The 19,463-nt window shown below is 54.3% G+C and overlaps 1 protein-coding gene across 4 annotated transcripts in view; it reads left to right on the forward strand.

Annotated features, from left to right (window-relative positions):
* The first annotated feature begins 2,772 nt into the window (after window positions 1-2,772).
* The window catches only part of TP73 (tumor protein p73), a 31,548-nt gene continuing 14,857 nt past the window's right edge, over window positions 2,773-19,463 (forward strand). For 2 of the 4 annotated variants that reach the window (XM_082776822.1, XM_082776825.1), the window contains exons 1-4: window positions 2,773-2,849; window positions 5,335-5,430; window positions 6,140-6,263; window positions 12,973-13,299. In XM_082776822.1, the coding sequence (XP_082632948.1) occupies window positions 2,827-2,849; window positions 5,335-5,430; window positions 6,140-6,263; window positions 12,973-13,299 (570 nt within the window). In that variant the 5' untranslated portion in view covers window positions 2,773-2,826. The remainder of the gene's footprint in view (window positions 2,850-5,334; window positions 5,431-6,139; window positions 6,264-12,972; window positions 13,300-19,463) is intronic. The other 2 variants (XM_082776823.1, XM_082776824.1) reach the window with 2 other exon arrangements.

Here is a 19,463-nt window from a genome sequence, read left to right on the forward strand (position 1 = left end):
CCTTGTGAGTGCTGTAAAATGCCTGCCAGCCCGCCACTGGCCCTGAAGCTGTTTAAGCAAGGAAGAAGGCTCCCAGTCCTGCTGTCCTTTGGGGAACAGTCTCCCACTGCAGGCAGTGCCAGGCGAACAGCAGTGCCCTTGTATATCCTGAGCATGGCCTGCCACAGGCCAGTAATGCCCCAGGAGGGATGAGCGGGGCATTTTGACCAATGCAAGCACCAAAACAGCTCCAGAGCAGCAATCTGGTGGGGTGCGGAGCTTCCAGTGGTGCTGTTGTGCACATGGGGTCTCCTTCCCAACCTGACAGCAGCCATCTCGGGCTCTGTAACTCTGCTGCTGGAGCCCCAGAGGGCTGCCTTGCCCTGGAGTCACTTTGGCACCGGTGACCAGCTTAATTCCCCAGCACGCTTGGCTGAGCATTCCCCACCCCCTTGTAACTGCCTCGTATTCCAGGAAGGAGCGCACAAGCCTTTGCCTCACTTTTCACATAGCTTTCAACAGCTCCAATGTCATTGCCTAGGCGACCGGGACGCTACTAGATTGTAGTGCAGTAAATAACATAGATCCTCAATCCCAGGCCGCTCCTGTCTGCGGGAGACCTCCGGGGGAACTCGAAACGCCTGGGGAGCCAGAGCAGGTAGGAGGAAAAAAAGACAAAAGGAAACCCCTTGCTATTTGTGTGTGTGCGCTACTCAGCACGGACCCTCTCAGGAGCGCAGCCGGCAGATGACTCGTGGCCGTTCTGCTTTGTAGGGTGGCTATACAAGATTAGGAAATCTTGGAAAGTTTGCTCCAAAGTGCCTTAGATCCAGAGTTAAAGCACTTGTGGAGGAAAGACCAGCCAAGTGTGGGATAAAAAGCAGAGGAGGGGTTGGACACATGCAGGATGCTGTGGCTGGTTGCCTGCTGCCTGGCTCCGTGCGGTCAGCGGGATCTGGTCTGCACTCAGGGCTGGTGCTTGGCTGCCAGGTGCAGGAGGGACAGCCGGCTCTTCTCACCTCCCGTGAGCTGCGAGGGACTCCTGTCTGTCGACTTGTGTGTCTGTCAGAGAGGATTTGGTCTCACTCACTCCTCTTTTCTAAGCATTGTTTTGCACGTGTGAATTTACTAATCAGGGACAAGTGAACAAGAGCACAGGTGACGTTGCGACCTTGGATTCTATCTACATTTTGCAAAGCAAGGCTTTGTCCCCCCCATTACACTTCTGGTACCCCTTACCTGCCTTATGCTGATGAAAGAGGGAAGCTGAATTTGTAATAATTATAAGAATATTTTCAGAGCCAGTGGTTAAAATAAGAAGAAATTGTGCCCCTGGAGTGACACATCCCAACCCGTGCTGCACAGTCTGGCAGCTCAGTGGAGGAAGGTGGCAGCCCCACGTCACTGCTAATCTGGCAGTGTACTGAGCCAAGTCCCCAGAGCAAGCAACTGCGGGCTGTTTCCTCCTTGCAGGCTTTGTCCCTGTACTTCTAGTTGATTTTTCGCTGTGCAATTTCCCTGCAATGCACTAACTAGCAACAGAGGGAAGCAACAATCCAGTGAATGGTGGAGGAGACCCGAGAAGGCATGCGGAGTGGCAGCTCCCACGTGAAAACAAGCAAATCGCGTAAGCAGCATTCGCTCCATGCACCGAGCCCCCTAGTTTGCATGTTTCAGTCTTTCTTCCTCTAAAAGCCTGCAATAAATCAGGTGAATGGCCTGTCTGCAGACCACCCCCAGCTCTGCATGTGCCCGACACAGTCCTGTGTCGCAGCATTCACCGCACATCACTCCAGGCACATCATGTCCGTGTTGCTCTGAGGCAGAAGGGACAGAGGACCCCTGCCGCACCCTTCCCTAGCTGAAGAGATCTTCAGTTTAATAAGCAGATGTGGGTCTCTGGAGGTGTCAGGGTGGAAATCCTCCCGGTGGTTTCACTAGAGAGCTCCTCTGTGCAGAAGTCAAAGTGTTATCTCGGGCCTTTCCTCAAACGTTGGTGCTGGAAGAGGTGTCAGGGCGACGTCGGGGAGCTGGTGCTGTTACTGCAGAGGCTGCGGATCCTCCAAGGTGATGTGGGAGACTGGAAGTGACAGAGGCTGAAGCTGCTGGGGCTGTTTCCTAGCTCTGCCGCTGCTGCCAGTGTGTTTAGCCCCGGGATAGTCACCTCCCAGTGCTATTTGCATAGTTTACAGGCACTGAGAGGTAATTACATCCAAGTGATCTAGTAATGCTGCTTTAGCAAGACAGAATCAGTCCCTACAGCTCTTCCTAGCTCACCTTCATTTAACCTGTGCCAAGGGTCTCTGCTGTTTCCAGTAGGATGTGATTTCCTTCTGCTGGACCTCACCGCTGAGTCGCTTCCCTGCTTCCCATCCAGCTCGACTGCAAATGCCTCCACAGCACCTCGTTTTAGAGCAAATTACACCAGCAAGGTTGCTGCCAACTTTGGGGGATGCTGTTTGCAGTCTTCTGCAACTCCTTGCCATCCTAGAGGCCAGGCTTTAGTCTGTCCCTGTTGCTGCAGGGATTCCTTCCCAGAACATGCAGTAGTCACTGCATGAGGGAGGCTGACAGCCAGGATGCTCTCTGTACCATGGAGTGTAAGTGTTTGGGTGTGAGAGGACGCTGGCCTGGCTTTGCAAGCACCAATTGTGCTTTGAAAGAGAAAGGGAACTTCCAAAACGCCCTTAAAATATTCAGATTTTTTTTCTGTTGAAAGCGAGTGCAGCCACGTGGTTAGAGCTGGTGTCACCCATCATGACCACACAGCACGGGGCGGTGCGGAGGTGCTTTCTCTGCTGAAGGAAACGGCCTGGCTCATTCTTGACATTGCCGACACCTTGGGCCATGGAAGGCAACATGGAAGCAGGGTAAGGCCCCCAGCAGAAGCCCCGCGGCAGCTCTGAGCTTTTCCTTTTCTCAGAACTGCTGCTGCCGTCCTTTTGTTTCTCTTCATTGACTCGTGGGACGAGGAGGGGTGGGTGGACACGAGACTTTCACAAGCTGGCTCTTCTGCGAGCAGAATTGAGGGGAGAGCTCTCTGCTGCTGTGCCGAGCCCTCCTGGAAGAGCACCTGTGGGTGCTGTGTGGCTCAGGTGAGTCACAGACGTGGCAAAAAAACAGCGTGGGGTCAGCTTTCAGGGGACACCACCCTGCTTTCGTTTGAATGCCTGGTGCAGTGTCTCCTGAAGCTGCCCAGCCTCCAGCTGACTCGGAGGGACCACGGAAAGGGCCCCGAGGCCGGCCCCGCAGCTGGGCTCACCCAAACATCACCCGCAGCGGCCAGCAGCCCGAGAGCGGAGAGCAGGAAGCCTTCGGGCTTTCAGTATTACACGGCGGTACTGAGTTGAAACGAGATGGTAACCCTTGTTTGGGGAAAAGGAGTAACCGGGTCTCGGCTGGGCCGTGTGTGTGTGTCAGGAGGGGCAAGGAAGCCGTCCCCGGGGTTCCTGGGGAGGAGGAGGATGGCCGTGAGGCGCGGCGGCGTGCCGAGGAAGGCAGCAGGCTGCTCAAGATGGCTGCGGGCCGGCCCTCCGCAGCACGCTGCCTCTCCCAGGGGCTTGGCAGGGGGACAGGCACCCAAAAAAGGTCCCGGTGTGCTCAGAGAAAGAGGCTGGGATGCTGTGGGCCCTCGGGCTGTCTGTGGCTCGCGGCACATTGCAGCTGAGCCAGGCGTGCTCTGTCCATGCGGTCACGCCGGGCTTTGCCACGTATCGTCACCCATTTCTCCAAAGAGCAGGCAAACAAGGCGGCTTTCCTGGGTGTTACAACGCCTGAAGCACCTCCTGTGTGTTGTCTTTTCTCTCTGAGCATGTCTGCAGGCTCTGGAGCAGCTACAGACCGCCCTTGCTCTTACAGAACCACGTTTTTGCAAAGCAGGACCGGACGGTGGCCACCCATGGGCACTCGTAGCCATACGTATTTCTGGTGGGTTTCCTCTGTAGGGCCTGGTGACCACAAAGAGCCTGGCTGTAGGAGCAAGTAGGAGCAGTGCTGAGCACTCGGTGCAGGTGTAGGTGGGACAGCTCCCTCCCCATCTCGCAGCCAGGGGCAGGAGGAGCAGACGGGATGAAGGATGGCTCAGTGGCTGTGCAGCACAGCAGCATTCAGAAAACTTTCACCAAATTGGCTTTCCTACATATTTCCTGTATGCAATCTGGGTAAATGGGGCGCTTCTCTCAGTCAGGCTTCTGTCCCTTTACAGGAGAGGCAGCGCTTCTGCCTTGGTTTGCTTGGAAAGCATAAAATAATGTTAATAGTATTTGCAAGCTGCTTAGAAGTGGGAAGGTCATTTTAATGCCTGAACAAGTAAATTGAAAGGTGCCTGTATTGTGTCTTCTGTGTCAGTTTCCTTAGCTGTCTTTATACCTTTACGGATTTCTGGGTATTTGCAACTAAAGGTTCATGAGAAAAATAGGTTAGTCTGTTGGCAAATAACATTCCTGGGATAAAAATTGTCCTGTGCCTAACATGGACAAACCAGGATCCAGGAGCAACACCGTAACAGAGCACAAGCAGACTTCCTGAAGTGGCCACTGGGTACTGGAGGTGCCTGAGCTCAGGTGCTGGGTGCTGCTGTGCTCCTGCCTTCCTGCCTTGCCTTGTTCGGAGCAGGAGGATATTCCATACACCAGCCAACAGGGGCCAGCCCTTGTCTTGAACTCCTGGCACTGCCCTGATTCAGGGGCACGAAGGCCTGCCCTGTGTGCACCAGCTTTGCAGAAGAGGGTTTCCCCACTCCTCTGCTGGCCACTGAGCAGCTGGGCAGGCAGGGTGCTCTCAGGGGAGCAGCACCAAGGGCCCCTTTGGCTCTGATTCTTACTGTGAGACTTTGTTTGCTACCTAACTTGAGGTTTCGGTTTTATTCAGAGGCCTCATACTCGAGAGTTTGGTATATCTGAGAAATCTAAGCCCTTTACTGAATGAAGCCGGTCCCAAACGATGGCTAGGAGTAGCTGTCAGAGTGCCCCAGGGCTGGGGAGGCCGCGTGTGGCAGTGCTGGGTGCTGCTGGAGCGCTCTGTGAGCATCCCAGATGGGAGCCCTGAGTCACAGGATCGGCGTTTAGCAGAAATGGGCTGGCATCCAAGCACCCTGCCACTTCGGCCCTTTCCAAAATACCCACATCTGTGTAAGAATGCTGTCATCACCCGAAACACCACCCTTACGAGAAAGCTGCAGCCAGAGGGCTGCTGCAAGGACACGGCCGTGGTGCTTTGCTGGCCATTCTCTGTGCAAAACCAGAAGCCAACACTGTGCTGGAAGGCGCTGAGTGGCTGTGGGGGATTCCTGCTGCCCCCCTCGATCAGGTATGGCTCTCCAGCAATGCTAACCTTGTTGTTTTTCTTTGCCTCTAGAGTGATTTATCCTTTGTCAGACTCCCCCTCTGCAAAGATGTCTGAGTCGTCTCCAGCCGATGAAGGTACAACGTTTGAGCACCTCTGGAGCACACTGTAAGTGGTATTTGATCGTTTGTGTTGAGGCAGCAGTGCCCCTTTGCTGTGCAATCTGTGTTAGCACATCCCATCCATATGGCCTGGGGGGAGACAAGTTTCTTTCACATGCTCCAGTTTTCACATATTCCTGTTCTGCATTCAGAATTTTGCTCCCAGGCTCCAATCTCTCTGCTCAGACTATTTCATCTCCCAAACCGCCTTACCTCGGTGATGCTATGCAGTCAGAGGCTGGGGAGTTTGCATACACTGAGTGCAGGGCCCCACAGAGGTTTTGGAAACTGTTTCTGAGAAGGGTTGTGCAACCACCAGGATTCCCAACACGCAACATAAAGACATAAAGCCAAAGGAACGAGCGCAACAAAGGGTGTTTGTGCACATCAGAGGTCAGCATCTGGGCACGCTTTTTGCTGGAGGAGACAAAGGTGTTTGGGCAGCAAGGTCAGAGTGCCTCCACAGCAGCTGGGGAGAGGAGGCACTGACTCATCTCTGCTTAGAGAGGAGCAGCCCATGTCCGTTGTACCTTGCCTGATGGAAGCTCCTCTGGCCCCAGCATCACAGCACCAGCCCCTGCCCATGCCCCTGTAGCACAGCGTGCTGGGGAGAGGGCACCTGCCAGCACTGACCAGCCTGTTATTGTGATCTGTGGCCCTTCAAAACAGTGCAGGCTGTGCTGGAGAGCTGACCATCTGCCATCACTTTCTCTCAGGGAACCAGACAGCACCTACTTCGACCTCCCTCCGTCCAGCCATGCAGGCAGCAGCGAGGTCTCCAACCGCACGGAGGTGACGATGGACGTGTTCCAGCTGAGAGGCATCAACGACTCCGTGATGGTGAGCGCACCTCACATACAGACTTGTCTTCCTCCTGGTGACTGGGTGGCTTTAGAGTAGAAAATGGGAGCTTGATGGTTCATAAACCAAACAGAAACACTACAGGAGCAGCACCGCCATTATTTGTTTGGTGTCTGCTAACCTATAAAAGTGACTGTGCTGCGGTTTTGCAGCCCTGTGGTACAGAGGTCAGTAAAATAGAGGCTACGTGTTAATACATCCTCTAGGCCATTCTCAACAGCAGCACCAATGACAGTCGCAGTTTGGGGGCTGGGAAGCAAGAAGGCAGCTGCCCCAGTCAAGGTAAAGTGCAGCGGTCGCAGTGACTGTAGGAAGCAGGCTCTGTGCTGGGCACGTGCATCTTCCTCCTGCTTGCTTAAACATGCAGCAGGGCTTCTGCGCTGTGATGACGGTGGAGCTCAAGTACCTCAACAGAAATAGAGTATAATTTGCTCAGGTGTAAACATGCTGTGTAGTAAAGTTGTTTGCAAGCTGCTCTGCAGCCAGGGCTTCTGGAGGGCCACGTCATTCCCTGCTGCAGTGGGGCTCAGCTGGGTGCTCCTCTGAATGGTCTTTCAGAGAGGAAGGGCACGGCAGGAAGAACTGGCTTTGGTAACAAAAATCTTTCCAATTTGCTGGTTAGGATGTGCTCTGTTAGGAACGGGCTCCAAAAAATTGCTCAGCTTTAAAATCACTGAGGCCGTGCTTCTCTCTTCCTCAGTGCTGGAGGTGCACCAGGGATAAAACCCTTCACAGAGATCAGCTTGCCATCTCTGAAAGCCAAGGGCTTGGTTCACACAGTGTAACCACTGCTCATCTGGCCTCAGGATCTCCCCCTGCCCAGCCAGGCATTAAAAATCCTCTACCAGACATCTCAAAGGCAACAGGGGCCTCTATAATGCCCCCAGAGCACATGCTGCTGCATTCACGCTCCTCCCAAGCCCTGCAGCCTCCCGGGAGCATCCATCCCTTCCCCAGCATGAGGCAGCTCTGGCCGTTTCAGCATCTCCCTCCACAAAGCCCCCGTTTCCCTCCTCGCCAGCTTGCATCCCCTCCCCCAGCTCCCTTTTCCCTCGCTTTCAGCTTACTTTCCCTCTCTTGCGGGCCTTTGTCTGCAGCGGGGCAGGAGGCTGAGCCTGGCAGACGGCTCAGGTGGAGCCCCTTGTGCTAATGACCGTGGAGCTGTCCCTGCACTGATGTTCGGCCTTGCTTGGCTCCTTGGTGCTGCCGTGACTGAAGCCACCCGCAGCAGATTCCTGCTGTGAGCAGGCTGCGGGCTCACGGGGGCAAGGAGCACAGAGGCAGAGCCAGCTCCCAGCCCTCGCTCGCAGCAATGAGCCAGCAGTACGTATCTGTGTTGGCCCCCTCGTGCAACCACTGCGTGCTGCAGTGCTGAGCTCAGAGCGAGCTCCTGCTAGCTGTTGTCGCCGGGAAGCGTGGCAGGCTGATGTGCACGAAAATAAACGCACAGGTGAAGTGATGCAGCTTCTTGAAGCTTTTTTCTTGAAGCTTTTTTCCCAGCTTCAGGACCTTCAGGTGCTGCTGTGACCTGGCCGTGCGTGGGTCCGTGCATGCACACCGGTGTACAGAGGGGGGTGATCCACACGGGCTCCATCTTTGACAATACAACCACCACTCTTTGGGTTCCCCCCCTGCTGTAAGATGCGGAGTTCTGCAGTGGGCTCTGGCTGACGTGAGGACCGTTCCTGCCCCTGCCTTGAGTCATAAAGAAACCTGACTCATCGCAGGGCTTGTGCTGTAGCCGGCGGTCCTGCTGCTTCTGACGTCGTGCCCTGCTTTCAGCCAGATGTTGGGTAAACATCTAACTCGTTAGGCTTCCTCAAAACATCTCTCGGTGAAACAAATCAGCGAAATAAGACAGGATGGCAGGGAGCAGAGCATTTATTAGCGGATGTAAGGCTTGGGATGCGGGTGGCTACCTGGCCTCCGGGCAGTTTTGTCAATGGGCCCTCCAGGAGCTTCTGAGCCAGGAGAGCCCTGATGGGAGCTACTGATGTGGTTTGTAATGCTACTGACCTGCAACTGAAAGAAACCCCAAGGGCCCAGATTGGGGTGGATGGAGGGACAGAAGGACAGAGTGATGGCCATGACTGTCACATCCAGCTCCACAAGCACAAGCTGGAGTTATCTCAGCCACAGCCACCCCCGGCTGCGGAGGAAGGCTTCTCTTGGGATGGGGTTTGACTCCAGCGACGCTGCAAGCAGCTCTCTGGAATTAAGCCTGGCTGGGTTTAATTACGGAGCAGGACCCCCGCTCCCCTCGGTGGGGATGGTTGGTACAGCCGAGTCCATCGCTGGGCAAGCTGGGGCCTGCCCCGCGCTTTAATGAATAGTCATGAGGGACAGAAGGGGGTGGGCCCCGTTTTGTTGTTGGATGCAGCTAGTTGACAGAACTAAGGGAGATGAAAAAAGCAAAAAAAGCCAACAGACCGCACACAGGTGGCCAGCACAGCATCCCTGGCACTGCCTCGGCGGCCCCGCTCCCCATGGTCCGGCACCGCAGCTCCCCGGCCGCCTGCTCCATCGCCCCCCGACCCCATGACTCCTCTGCCGGGAAGGTTCCCACTGGTCTATAATTCCCACGAAGACTAAAATGCTGTACATCAGCGACCCGATGCAGCATTACACCACGGTAGGTGCTTCTCTTTGCTAAGGGGTTTTGCCTTCTTGCTCCTTGTCTAGAGACATGCCCTGGCGCCGTGGCAGTAGCATAGTGCAGCTGTGTGCCCACGGAGCCTTCGTGCTGCTGCTGCCTGGGATGTGCAGGGGACACGGGGATGTGGAGGGACCCACCTCATGGACCCGGCACTCTCTGCACTGGAGGCAGTCGGCAGCATGAGGAGAATGAGCTGTGCCTAATTGGGATGGTCGCAGCTTCATGGGCTTGGTGCGCATTTCTCTCGTGTTTTCCCGTGCTGTGTGTTGCAGAGGGTGGCTTAAACCTTTTGTGGAAATGGACACGGGCTCCCTAACCTCTTGTATATGCAAACTGGGGTGTGCCTGCACTGGAGAAACCCGGCTAAAGGCAAAGGGCAGCTGTGAGCATCCTTAGGAGAAAACTCTGCCTGTGGAGCCCAGAGGTGCTCGGCACCTCAAGCTCTGGTTCCCCTCTCAGATGCGGGCACTGCAGCTCCTGGCATGTGCCGCATCCCCAGGCAGCTTTTCCTTTCATGGTTTAGAGGCTGGAAGGGTAGAGCAGATGAAATAGCACCTGTGCTTGCGGGCAGCAGAGTTTTGTCCCTGTCCTCCAGGGCTGAGGCTGCTTTCTTAGTCAAAAGGTTTTTGGATCTGCAGTCTGCTGTCCAAAAACACCTAGATACAGACACAGATACAGACAGAAAGGTGCGCCGTTGCACTTCCCAACCAGAAATTATTTCATTTCTCCTTTTTGTCTGATGTGAGTAGTAGAAGCATGTATGTCCTGGGTTCTTTGTAATGCTGCTGCTTGGGATGCTATCACTGCATCCCTGTGGATATTTATATAGCTGTGTGTATGAACACACACACACACACACATATATGTATTTGCATATACACACACACAAGCACTGCGTTGGATTTGTTGACATACATACACACAAACACCCATGCTTGGATTGGTCTGCTAAGAGAACGTCTCCAAAATTAACTCAGTCTTAAAAGACGAGTCAGTCGTGTACTCACTTGGCTCTGTGTATCCCTGCCGGGTACCTGGGGGCTTTGCCTGGTGCTTTGTAACCAAAATGTACCACAAGTTGGATAGACTAGTGAGACTGCTTATAAAAACCCTATAAAACATGCAGAAAAATAGTATTAATTGGGGTGAAAAAGGCTTAAGGAGATCTTCTAATCAGCTACAGCTGGCTTTCGCACCTTTATATAGCCCAAGAAGCATCAGCTGACTCAAATGAACCTGATTCACTTAATTCAGGTGTTAAATTTTCTAGGAGAAAGCACTCTTTTATGTCATACATCTTCACTTGAACCAAAATTAACCTGAACACTGCAGTTGAGGACGGTGGCCTAAGTCGGCCCCGTTCTCCAGCTGCCCTTCCCTCTGCACATCTCCAGCCATCCTCCCTGCCATTTCCAGGGGACGCCTTCCCTCTCTGCACAGCAGCTCCAGCGTGCTAGCTCCCGAGCAGCAGGCATCGCCAGGAGGCAAAAAGCTTCCTGTTTATTTCCCATTTCGACAGGATATGAGTAACTGGGCCGGCACCCACTCCTGAGCTGCCTGGCGGTGCGAACCCAGCCTGCTTTTGTCTGGCTGTGTCCGTGCGTGTGCAGTGTCAGTGCTAAACGTCGGCTTGTTTGCTCCTTGGTACTCTCCGTTTATTCCTAAAAATCCGCCCGTAGCTGGGCAGAGGGTGTGCACTCTGCGTGTTCCCTGCAGTCCTTCCACGTCCCGGTCACTGCAGGAGAACAAAACGGTTCAGTCTCAATTTCCATGGGTTATTCGGGCTGTGGTTTCACAGTGCTCCCCTAAAAATCAACAATCCTTGTTCCTCTTGTGTTTCTCCTCCTGTGCAATGTGCCTCACACCTCCCAGCCCCGCCGCGGTGCCACCAGGGCTGCCCCGTCCCTGGGGTCCTGCTGACAGCCGGCAGTGGGGGGCAGGCTCCCGGCTGGGTGGCAGCGGCTCTCCACGGGCAATTTTAATTCCCATTTTGCTGCAGTTTCTTGTAAATTTTTCTCCAGGTAAATTCTGGGATTGTGGAAAGCCCGGATGGGCGTTGTTTATCATTAGCAGGGCTATTTATAGAGCAGCGAGGAGGAATAGAGGGGTTTCTGCACATGTTTTTAGGGGAGAAAATGGCTGTATTTGTAAAAGCAAGTCAGATCTTGTTCAGCATTCCTCCAGTTAGTCACAGACTCCAACGACCTTGCGAGAGATGCAGACAACAGGAGAACTTTCCTGGGGAAGGATGATTGCGTTTAAGCCATTATACATCGTACGCGTTTGGGTGAGGTTTGGATCCCAAGTCAAAACACGTCTCTTGATTCCTAAGCTGTGAGCCTCGCAGCCCGGCAGCCTTCCGAGGGAAAAGGCAGATCACCGAGCCTGCTGCTCCTGGCCAGGGGTGGGCTGACAAATATCGCTGCCTTCTGGTGCCTCCTGGCTTCCAGGGCTGCCGTCGGTGGTGCTCAGCAGCTGGGGGGCAGCCCCTGAGCAATTCAGGGATTGCAGATCTGGGGGAAAAACATTCTACTTGCTTGGCGAAGCGGTTAGCTTTAGGATTTTTTCTCTCTTTTGAATATTAGTTTACCTGTCTACCACAGAAAAAGGAAAAAAAAAAGGGTCTGATTTTCAGATGAAAGGTTAAGGCTGCTTTAGCCGTTCTAATTTTGAGAATGTCCTTTGCTGAGGCTACACCTGCAGATAAAAGAGCTGCCAGCTTTTTACTGGAAATATCTGATGATAATTGTTCAGAAGATGAATAAGAAAAAACAGTAAAAAGCCAGGTTTTGGCCCGGTGTGCATGGAACAAGAGCCAGTAGATGTGCAAATCGGTACCTTTGCTCTGTGACCTTATTTGCAGTGTGCCGCATCACAGCTATGCACTTGTAGGTTTGAGGTTTTCCCCAAATTAAACTTGCATCAGTGAAAGCCACTAAAAGCAAACACCCCAACTAGGAAATGAATTACACAAACCACCATTCAGAGCTCCTTCTTCATATTCATGGCAGGGCAATCCTTCCAGAAATGGTGCGCACGTGTGCACGCATGAGAGGTGAATGAATGCAGAAAATATGTCTGGAAACCAGGTCAGATTTTCAGAAATGTGATGGGAACGAGCTGTCGGCAAACAGGGCGGCTGCTCAGGGGTTTTAGGTACCGACCAGCTCGGGCGGGCAGTGCCACCCGATGAGGCTGAGCTGCTCGCAGGGTCCAGCTGGAGGCATCCAGGGGCTGGGGCTGGCTGCCAGAGCACCACGAAGCTCCAGCTACTGGGGACAGGGCATCTCCTTCCCGCTGCAGGAGCGAGGTCTTTTCTCAGGGCAGCCAGCATCCCACAGCCCAGATGGAGCCCAGTGGCTCCCAGCAGCTCCCAGTGGTTCCCAGCATCGCTGCGGGACCCTCGGTCCCCTCCTGCCCCGCGTGAGGTCTGGCCCTGCTTTACAGGGCATGGTTTTGGCTGGTGTTACTGCCGTGGAGGTGTGGCACTGAGCAGTCCTTTACTGGAAATCTGTAACCTTGATGGGTCTGGTGGGGTGCTGGGAACCTGCTGAACTTTGAGGACAAAAAGAGCCTTTCTGTGGTCCTTGCCTAGCAGAGTTTGTAGTGCAGCGATCATCGCTCCCCCCCCCCTCGGTGCAGTAGGACATTGCCCCTATCCTAGCAAAACCCCCAAAACACATTCCTGTTCCCCCTGCTAACAAAAAAAAAAAAAAGTTATCTGCAGCCACAAATGCGACAAATCCGGGGATCTCGGCATCTGGCTGCCTGCAGTGGGGATGAGGCTGGTAGAAGGGGGTGACTTACATGTATTAGGTTCACCCTTCACACAAGTGGTGACCTGTTTAAAAACCACACGGACCCAGAACAGCTCCTCTGGCTCCTCTTCCCCGCATGCTGGCCCTTTAAGGAGGCTGTAACAGGACACCCGAAGTCCTGAAGAAGTGCAGCTGAGGTTTCCATGTCTCTAAACTGGCTGGTGTTGTCTTTTTTTTTTTTTTTCCTCCCTCCTCCCCTTTTCCCTTCCTCCAGTCCCAGTTTAATTTGCTCAACAACAGCATGGATCAGAGCATCGGCAGCAGAGCAGCCTCCGCCAGCCCCTACAGCTCCGAGCACACCTCCAATGTCCCCACGCACTCGCCCTACTCGCAGCCCAGCTCTACCTTCGACGCCATGTCCCCGGCTCCCGTCATCCCCTCCAACACCGACTACCCGGGTCCCCACCACTTCGAGGTGACCTTCCAGCAATCCAGCACAGCCAAGTCGGCCACCTGGACAGTAAGTTGCATGTCTTCCTCGCTCCCCTGGAGGGATGCTTGCTGCTCCAGGTTGCGTTTTCGGCCAGCCCGCCGCAGACACGTGAGTGCCCGGGTGCTGTTTCGTGGCGGGATGCACGGGGCACGCTGGCTCGTGCACAGCCTAAAACACGGGGGCTCTGCCTGCGCAGGTGACCCTGAGAAGCAAAGCGTGCAGGACACATCAGGGCTTGCTTTTAAGCCGGTTTTCGTTTGTTTTCCCAACTGGATTGCTAAACGCGGTGATTTGAATATAACCACCGGTGCAGGAATCCCCTAAAGTGAGGCTAAATGTCCACAAATATCACAAAGCTGGAAAAATGCACGGGGAAAAGCGCCTGCCACGTTCTTGTGGCAATTCTCAAAGCATTTTCCAGCAACTGCTGTCAGGTGAGGCAGGAGGTGAGATGGACCTTCGCTGTGATCTGCTGGGGCTGTTCTTAGCTGTGCCTTAAGTTCTTGCTTTTCATGCATAGTCCTCTTTCATCCTGTGTCAGAAGGGTAACTCAATCTCTAGGAGTCACAGCAAAATAACAGCTTAGATTTGGAACCACAAAGGGATGGCTGCACAGCATCACGCGGTGTGGGCTCAGCACCTTGGTACTTGGGAGCTGAAGCACAGCTTTGGGCCAAAAGTCCTCCCGCATGTCCACAGCCAGGCAGGGGACTCCTCTGCACTGATCAAGAATTACCCTGAGCACAGGGCAGCTGGTTTTGTGGAAAAAAGTTCATGAAGTCCGGCTCCCGGTTTTGTGTAACGCTGTCTGCAGCTGTAAGAGCAGCACCCGCAGCTGTTACCGGGCATTGCTGCCGTGGAGGTTTCCCTGCCACGCGGTGAGCACCTTCAGCCCTCCTCACTGCCACCTGAACGCCTGCAAGAGCTCCTCGTGGGCATGCCTGTGGCGGGCGTTTGTGTTCCTTAGGGAACATTTCAGAGTGGAGAGGCTGAGATGAGACAAGTGACACAGGGAGGGAGCAACCGGGCTTCCTCCGAGGCTGTCACTTGACGTTATGGTGAGGCAGGCAGGACCCATCGGGGCGATGCGTCAGCTCAAGGTGCGATAATGGCTTTTATTTTTGGGAGCCGATGTGTTTAATTGCTAAGAAAGTCCTTTCCATGGAAAATAGGAAGCGTCTTGGGGTGCTCTTGTGCAGGGACACAGCGAGCTCACTGCCCTGTGGGTGCTGGCACAGCGCTGGGACTTGTGCCCATGGAGCATACGGGTGGGATGGGATGGGATGGGATGGGATGGGATGAGGTGGGATGGGACAGCCTGCAGCAGCCTCAGCAGCGCCGTGTCCATCCCTCCTGTGAATCCAGGAGCTGACCTGGGCAAGAGGAGCCCCGTGGCGGGGTGTTGGGTGTTGCTCTCCCCCAGTGCTGCAGGGATGGTGACACCGCTGCCTGCACTCAGTGTTGGGACCCCTGGTCAGGGTGAGGAGTCCCTGCCTGCCCCCCAGGCAGGGCTGGCAGGGCAGAGCAGTGCAGCACCGCGCTGACAGCTCGGCTCGCTGCGGCAGCCACGTCTCCAGCAAGCTGTCAGCGAACTGCTGCTTGAATCCAGCCAAGGTTGTGGCTTCACTGCAGACTTGTGCTGACCCGTGGCTGGGATGAGCACCAGGATTAGATACAGCTCGCCCTCCTGGGAGTGGTTGGTCCGTCACTTTTTTCACTGTCTTTCCTTGCAAGCTACTGCTAAAGGATGCACGTGTTAGGTCGGAAGGTCCCTGGGGCAGGACATGGCTCCATCCCACTTGTACCCATGTTGGGGGATAAGTCCTGCCACTTAAATGTAAAGCTGCGCAGGAAGAGAGGTGTTCAAAAAGGTATTCCCATGCCTCAAAACCACAGAGGCATCCGGAGAGAGGAGAGGAGCAGCCATGAGCCAGGACATCCTGCTGAACCTCTAGGGGTGATGCCAGCCGTGATGGGTAAAGAACCAAAGGAGAAGGTTGTGCTCCTTGGTGTGGGTTTGGAAAGCAGAACATCGGAACAGAAACCACACACCAGGGCCGTGTGTCTCGCCCAGCTGTCCTGATGTGGAGGGAAAAGGCAGGGAAATGTCGTGTGCTTGCCTGCCACCGTCCCTGGCTGGACAGGCTGGGGAGACAGCTGGGGCATGCAGCGGGCTGGGCACTGCAGGGTACCCCTGGGCAGAGCTGTCAACAGGATAGGTTTGTGCACACCAAAATATGGAGAGTGCACCTACTGAAAACACACCGTGCTCGTCTTTAGTGTAGCAGGAAGACCCTTCCATTGTCCCAGATGAGGCACATTGCAACTGCAGGGAGTAAACTGAAAAAGATCTTTTTGACTGCTTGTCCCCAAAACAGCAAAGGAGGGAGCAGCAAGAGGCTTCCTGAGCTGGTGCCATGCAGTTAGCAAGCCCGTGGTGGCACCTCTGCCTCGCTGGAGCCACCCTCGGCGGTGACACCACGTCCTGCTGGTGGCTGCACCCCAGCCTGCGAGCGCCCCATTGCTTCTGGGACGGGCTGGGAGGAGAGGGTCCGGCAGGGTTCAGCTGCTGAAGTCTGCGCTGGGCATCACCTGCACAGGGCTAACTCCTGTGCAAAGCCTTGTCATGGGCACGGAGAGCTCTGCAGACAAGAAGGGGTCGGGAACCAGGGTCTTTGACTCTAGTTGAACGTAGCCCAGCCTGTCTGAGCATCGCCCTGTGCTGCCTGCGATCCTGTAGCTGCTGTGTCCTGCTGGGAGCTGTGCTGATCACGAAGGGCTTTTAATCTCAAGGCTTTGCATTAAGGTCTCCTGTGGATGTCGGAGCACCCAGTGCCACAATAACCTCGGGGAAGCCCTGGGACACAAGAGATCCTTGGCAGATGCTCTGTGGGCAGCCAAATGTGCCGCAGAGGATGCGCCTCACCAGCCAGCGCCAGGAGCTGACATTTCTGAGCACCAGCCCAGCTTTCACTGCACCAATGCTGAGCCTCGTGGCGAGCAGGAAAGCCAGCAGTGCCTTGCACCCAGCAGAGCGTGGGGGATGCTTGGTTTGAGACAGTGGTGCTGCAGGACCCCCAAAGGACCGCTGTCTGGCTCCCTGAGGGCGCTGCCTGCCCGAGGTCCTGCTGTGCTGACAGGCAGATTTGCTCCCACTCGTGTTCCTTGTGCTGGAAGAGGGCTGCTTCCTTCTTCCCTCTCAGCTCATAATCTGCATTAAAACTGCTTGAAAAATCCATCCTGGTTAAAAGCAGGGACGAATTCAGCAAAACATCATACCCTGTATGTTGCCCATCAGTCGGTGTACAAATACCAGTGTTTGTATGCAGTGTGACTCTCTGCATAAGTTGTGGACATGAATACAGAGGCATGCAAGGAAGAAATGGGAAAGCTGTTAGGAAATACAGGCACCTGGCAATGAAAGCTAAAACGTATGGTCAGTAGGAACAGGGACAGTGACACTGCACAGCTCAGTAATGGCCCAGTCCTTGCCAGGAGTAGCTGAATTAACAATCCTGGCGTGGTAAAGGACGTGCATGGTTTGCACATGGAAAGAAAAAGCAGTAAAATACGCTTCCTATTTCATCGGTAGCTAAGGAAGCCTCATGGCTTCTGAATATTTTAAGACTCACTGCACCAAATGATGCACACTAAAAGCTGCAAGCCACAAACTCCCCTGCACGGCTTTGTCCCACTTCAATTCAGAGCCCCGGGGAGCAAACCACCACGAGAGCAAGGCTTCATCAGACCAGCAGCTCCAGAGCCTCTTGCAGTATTGGGCTGAATCATTGAGAATCCAGCCAACAAAGAGCTGGCGGTGCACAGGCAATGCCAACCCAAGTAATTCAGCGCAAACAGCATTATCAAAAGATTTGACACAGTTTTTTGATACAATCATAGCATGGAGCCTAACAGGCTCCTATTTTTGAAGGGTTTAGCCTGAATCCCTCTGGAGGACACTCCTCTGGGACACGTACAGTTACCCATCCTCGGATAGCACAGTTCAAACCGACGGATAGGTCACAGCTGGAAAAGGGAACGTGGCAGGGAACCACATCCCATATTCTGAGATCCCATGGAGCCCTACCACGCAGTTACCCCTAGGCTTGGAGACCTGTATGTGCAGCTCAAGCAAGCAACGGCAAACAGGTGAGACAAAACCGAGGTGAACGTGGATCCCACATTTAGGAAGGGAGAATCCTAAGAGCCTAGGGCTCCTGGATGAGAATCCACGTGGACACGAGCTCTCCACGCCGCGGGTGGTCTGGGCAGGACGGGGTCACCCACCACGATTGGGGCTGCCTCCAACCACGGCACCGCCAAGACCACGGCCGCAGCGTGTGCAGCTCGTGTCCACACCTCCGACAGCCTGTTGACAAAATAGAAACGGTTTGGGAGGGAGATCCAAAGAAGATGAAAGATTTGGAACAGATGCCTTGTAGGAAGATACCATACGGCATGAAAGGTCTCCCAGAGAAGAGTAAGGGTGGCTTGATCGCAGTCTGCAAGTGCCTGCACAGGAGATGGTTTCTGATAGCAGACAGCTCTTTAATCTAACAGAGAGAGACATAATGAGATCCAGTGCTTGGAAGCTGAAGCCAGGCAAATTCAGACTAGAAACACGGTGGAAATTTTTTAGCAGTGAGGATAATTAACCATAGGAACAATTTACCAAGGAATGTGGTGGATTCTCCAACTCGTGCAGTATTTAAATTAAGAGTCTACATATCTTCTGAGAGATAAGCTCTACTTCAAGCAGATATTGTTGGCTCCATCCAGGATGAGTAGGCATGGGGCTTAGGCAAGCAGTGCAGGAAATCCAACCAGAGGATCAAAATTTGTTCTTTCTAACCTTAAAAAGGTGAATTTGTTAATTTATGAAACGGACAGATGGATAGAGCTGAAGACTTTGAGCATGAATTTGGGGCCCACATTTGCCACAAACAGCTCTGTTTTTGCAAAAGGATGCCAGGCAGCCGGTGGGCAGGGGGTCCTGAGTCCCCGTGCTGGCCCTGACCACTTTTGGGAATCTCACCAACCTCTGAACCGAAGTCACTGTGCTAGCCTGTTCCCTACGAAGCCCTCGAGGCTGCCGCCGCCTTCGTTTTCATTTTTAATGGCCTCTTATCAGCAGAGAGCGAAGAGCAGATGCTGAAAATAAGGTTTTTGAAGCCCCCCTCCAGCAGGCTGTGCCGATGGGGCTGGGAGGAGGACGGGGAGCTGGGGCTGTGCAAGACGAGGCACGCCGGCAGCCTGCCTGTTTGTTGGAAGCTATCAGGGCTCTCGGTTCCCCGGAGCTGCCCGTACATGCAAGAGCCGCGAGCTGATCTTGGCTGTTTTCTCGCAGGCAGCCCCTCGCCACGCCGGCCAGCTGGTAACTGATAGATAATTAGTATTTTTCTCAAGTCTGGTTCGAGGTGGAGCCGCGCGCCCTCCCCTTTAAAGCGCTCGCAGAAGCGTTAATGGGGTCTTTGGCCTCCCGTGGCCTGGCTGCAAAGGGGCAAGGCCTCGGTGCTGGCAGCTGGGGCTTCTGCTGCAGGAGGGGATGAGCCCAACACTACGCAGGGAATGGGACACCCCTAACCCCAGTGAGCGTGCACGGTGGTGCCCAGGCCACGTACAGCACCGTGCCTGCTGCTCTGGGGCACCAACAGCCGGGGGTGGAAATACTCCAAGGCTGGAGAGGGTCAGAGGCAAGGGGAGGAAGCCCTGGCACTGGGGATGTCATTGAGCAGCTACTCAAAGCAATCCAGCCAGCATCCTGTGCTCGGCCGGCCCCGTTCTGGTGGTTCCATCAATACTGCACTGGGAGACGGGGAGCTGAAATGGTTCCTCCGATGTAGCTGAATGGGGAGGATGGAAACAACTGGTGCCGTTGGAGGGAGGTTCTCCTTGCTGGCTGCTCTCTGAAGTACGTTGAGATAGGCAGGTGTAAAGAGGAGGGGGAGATCTTCAGGAGGATCTGTATTAAATGCTTCAAACTCCAGCAGCTTACCGCATTTCTGAGAGGTCTCCATACAACAGCAGTAGCCTAAAAATGAACAAGGGCAGGCGTAGCTCGGTGCTCTCCATCTGAGCCATAAACATCTTTGTTTTTACGTGAGTGGTTGGGCAGAAGAGCACGGGTATTTTGGCATTCCAGAAATAGGAAAGCAACCTCAGCATCAGCCTGCTCCAAAGCCATTGAAGCCAGCCCACTGGAGGCTTTCCATGAGCTTTTGCAGGGCGTGGATGAGGCTCCAGGAGCCCCAGACACAATGGAATTAAGAAAA

The sequence above is a fragment of the Aythya marila genome (assembly GCF_965140915.1).
Source record: "Aythya marila genome assembly, chromosome: 21".
Taxonomy (NCBI): Eukaryota; Metazoa; Chordata; class Aves; order Anseriformes; family Anatidae; genus Aythya; species Aythya marila.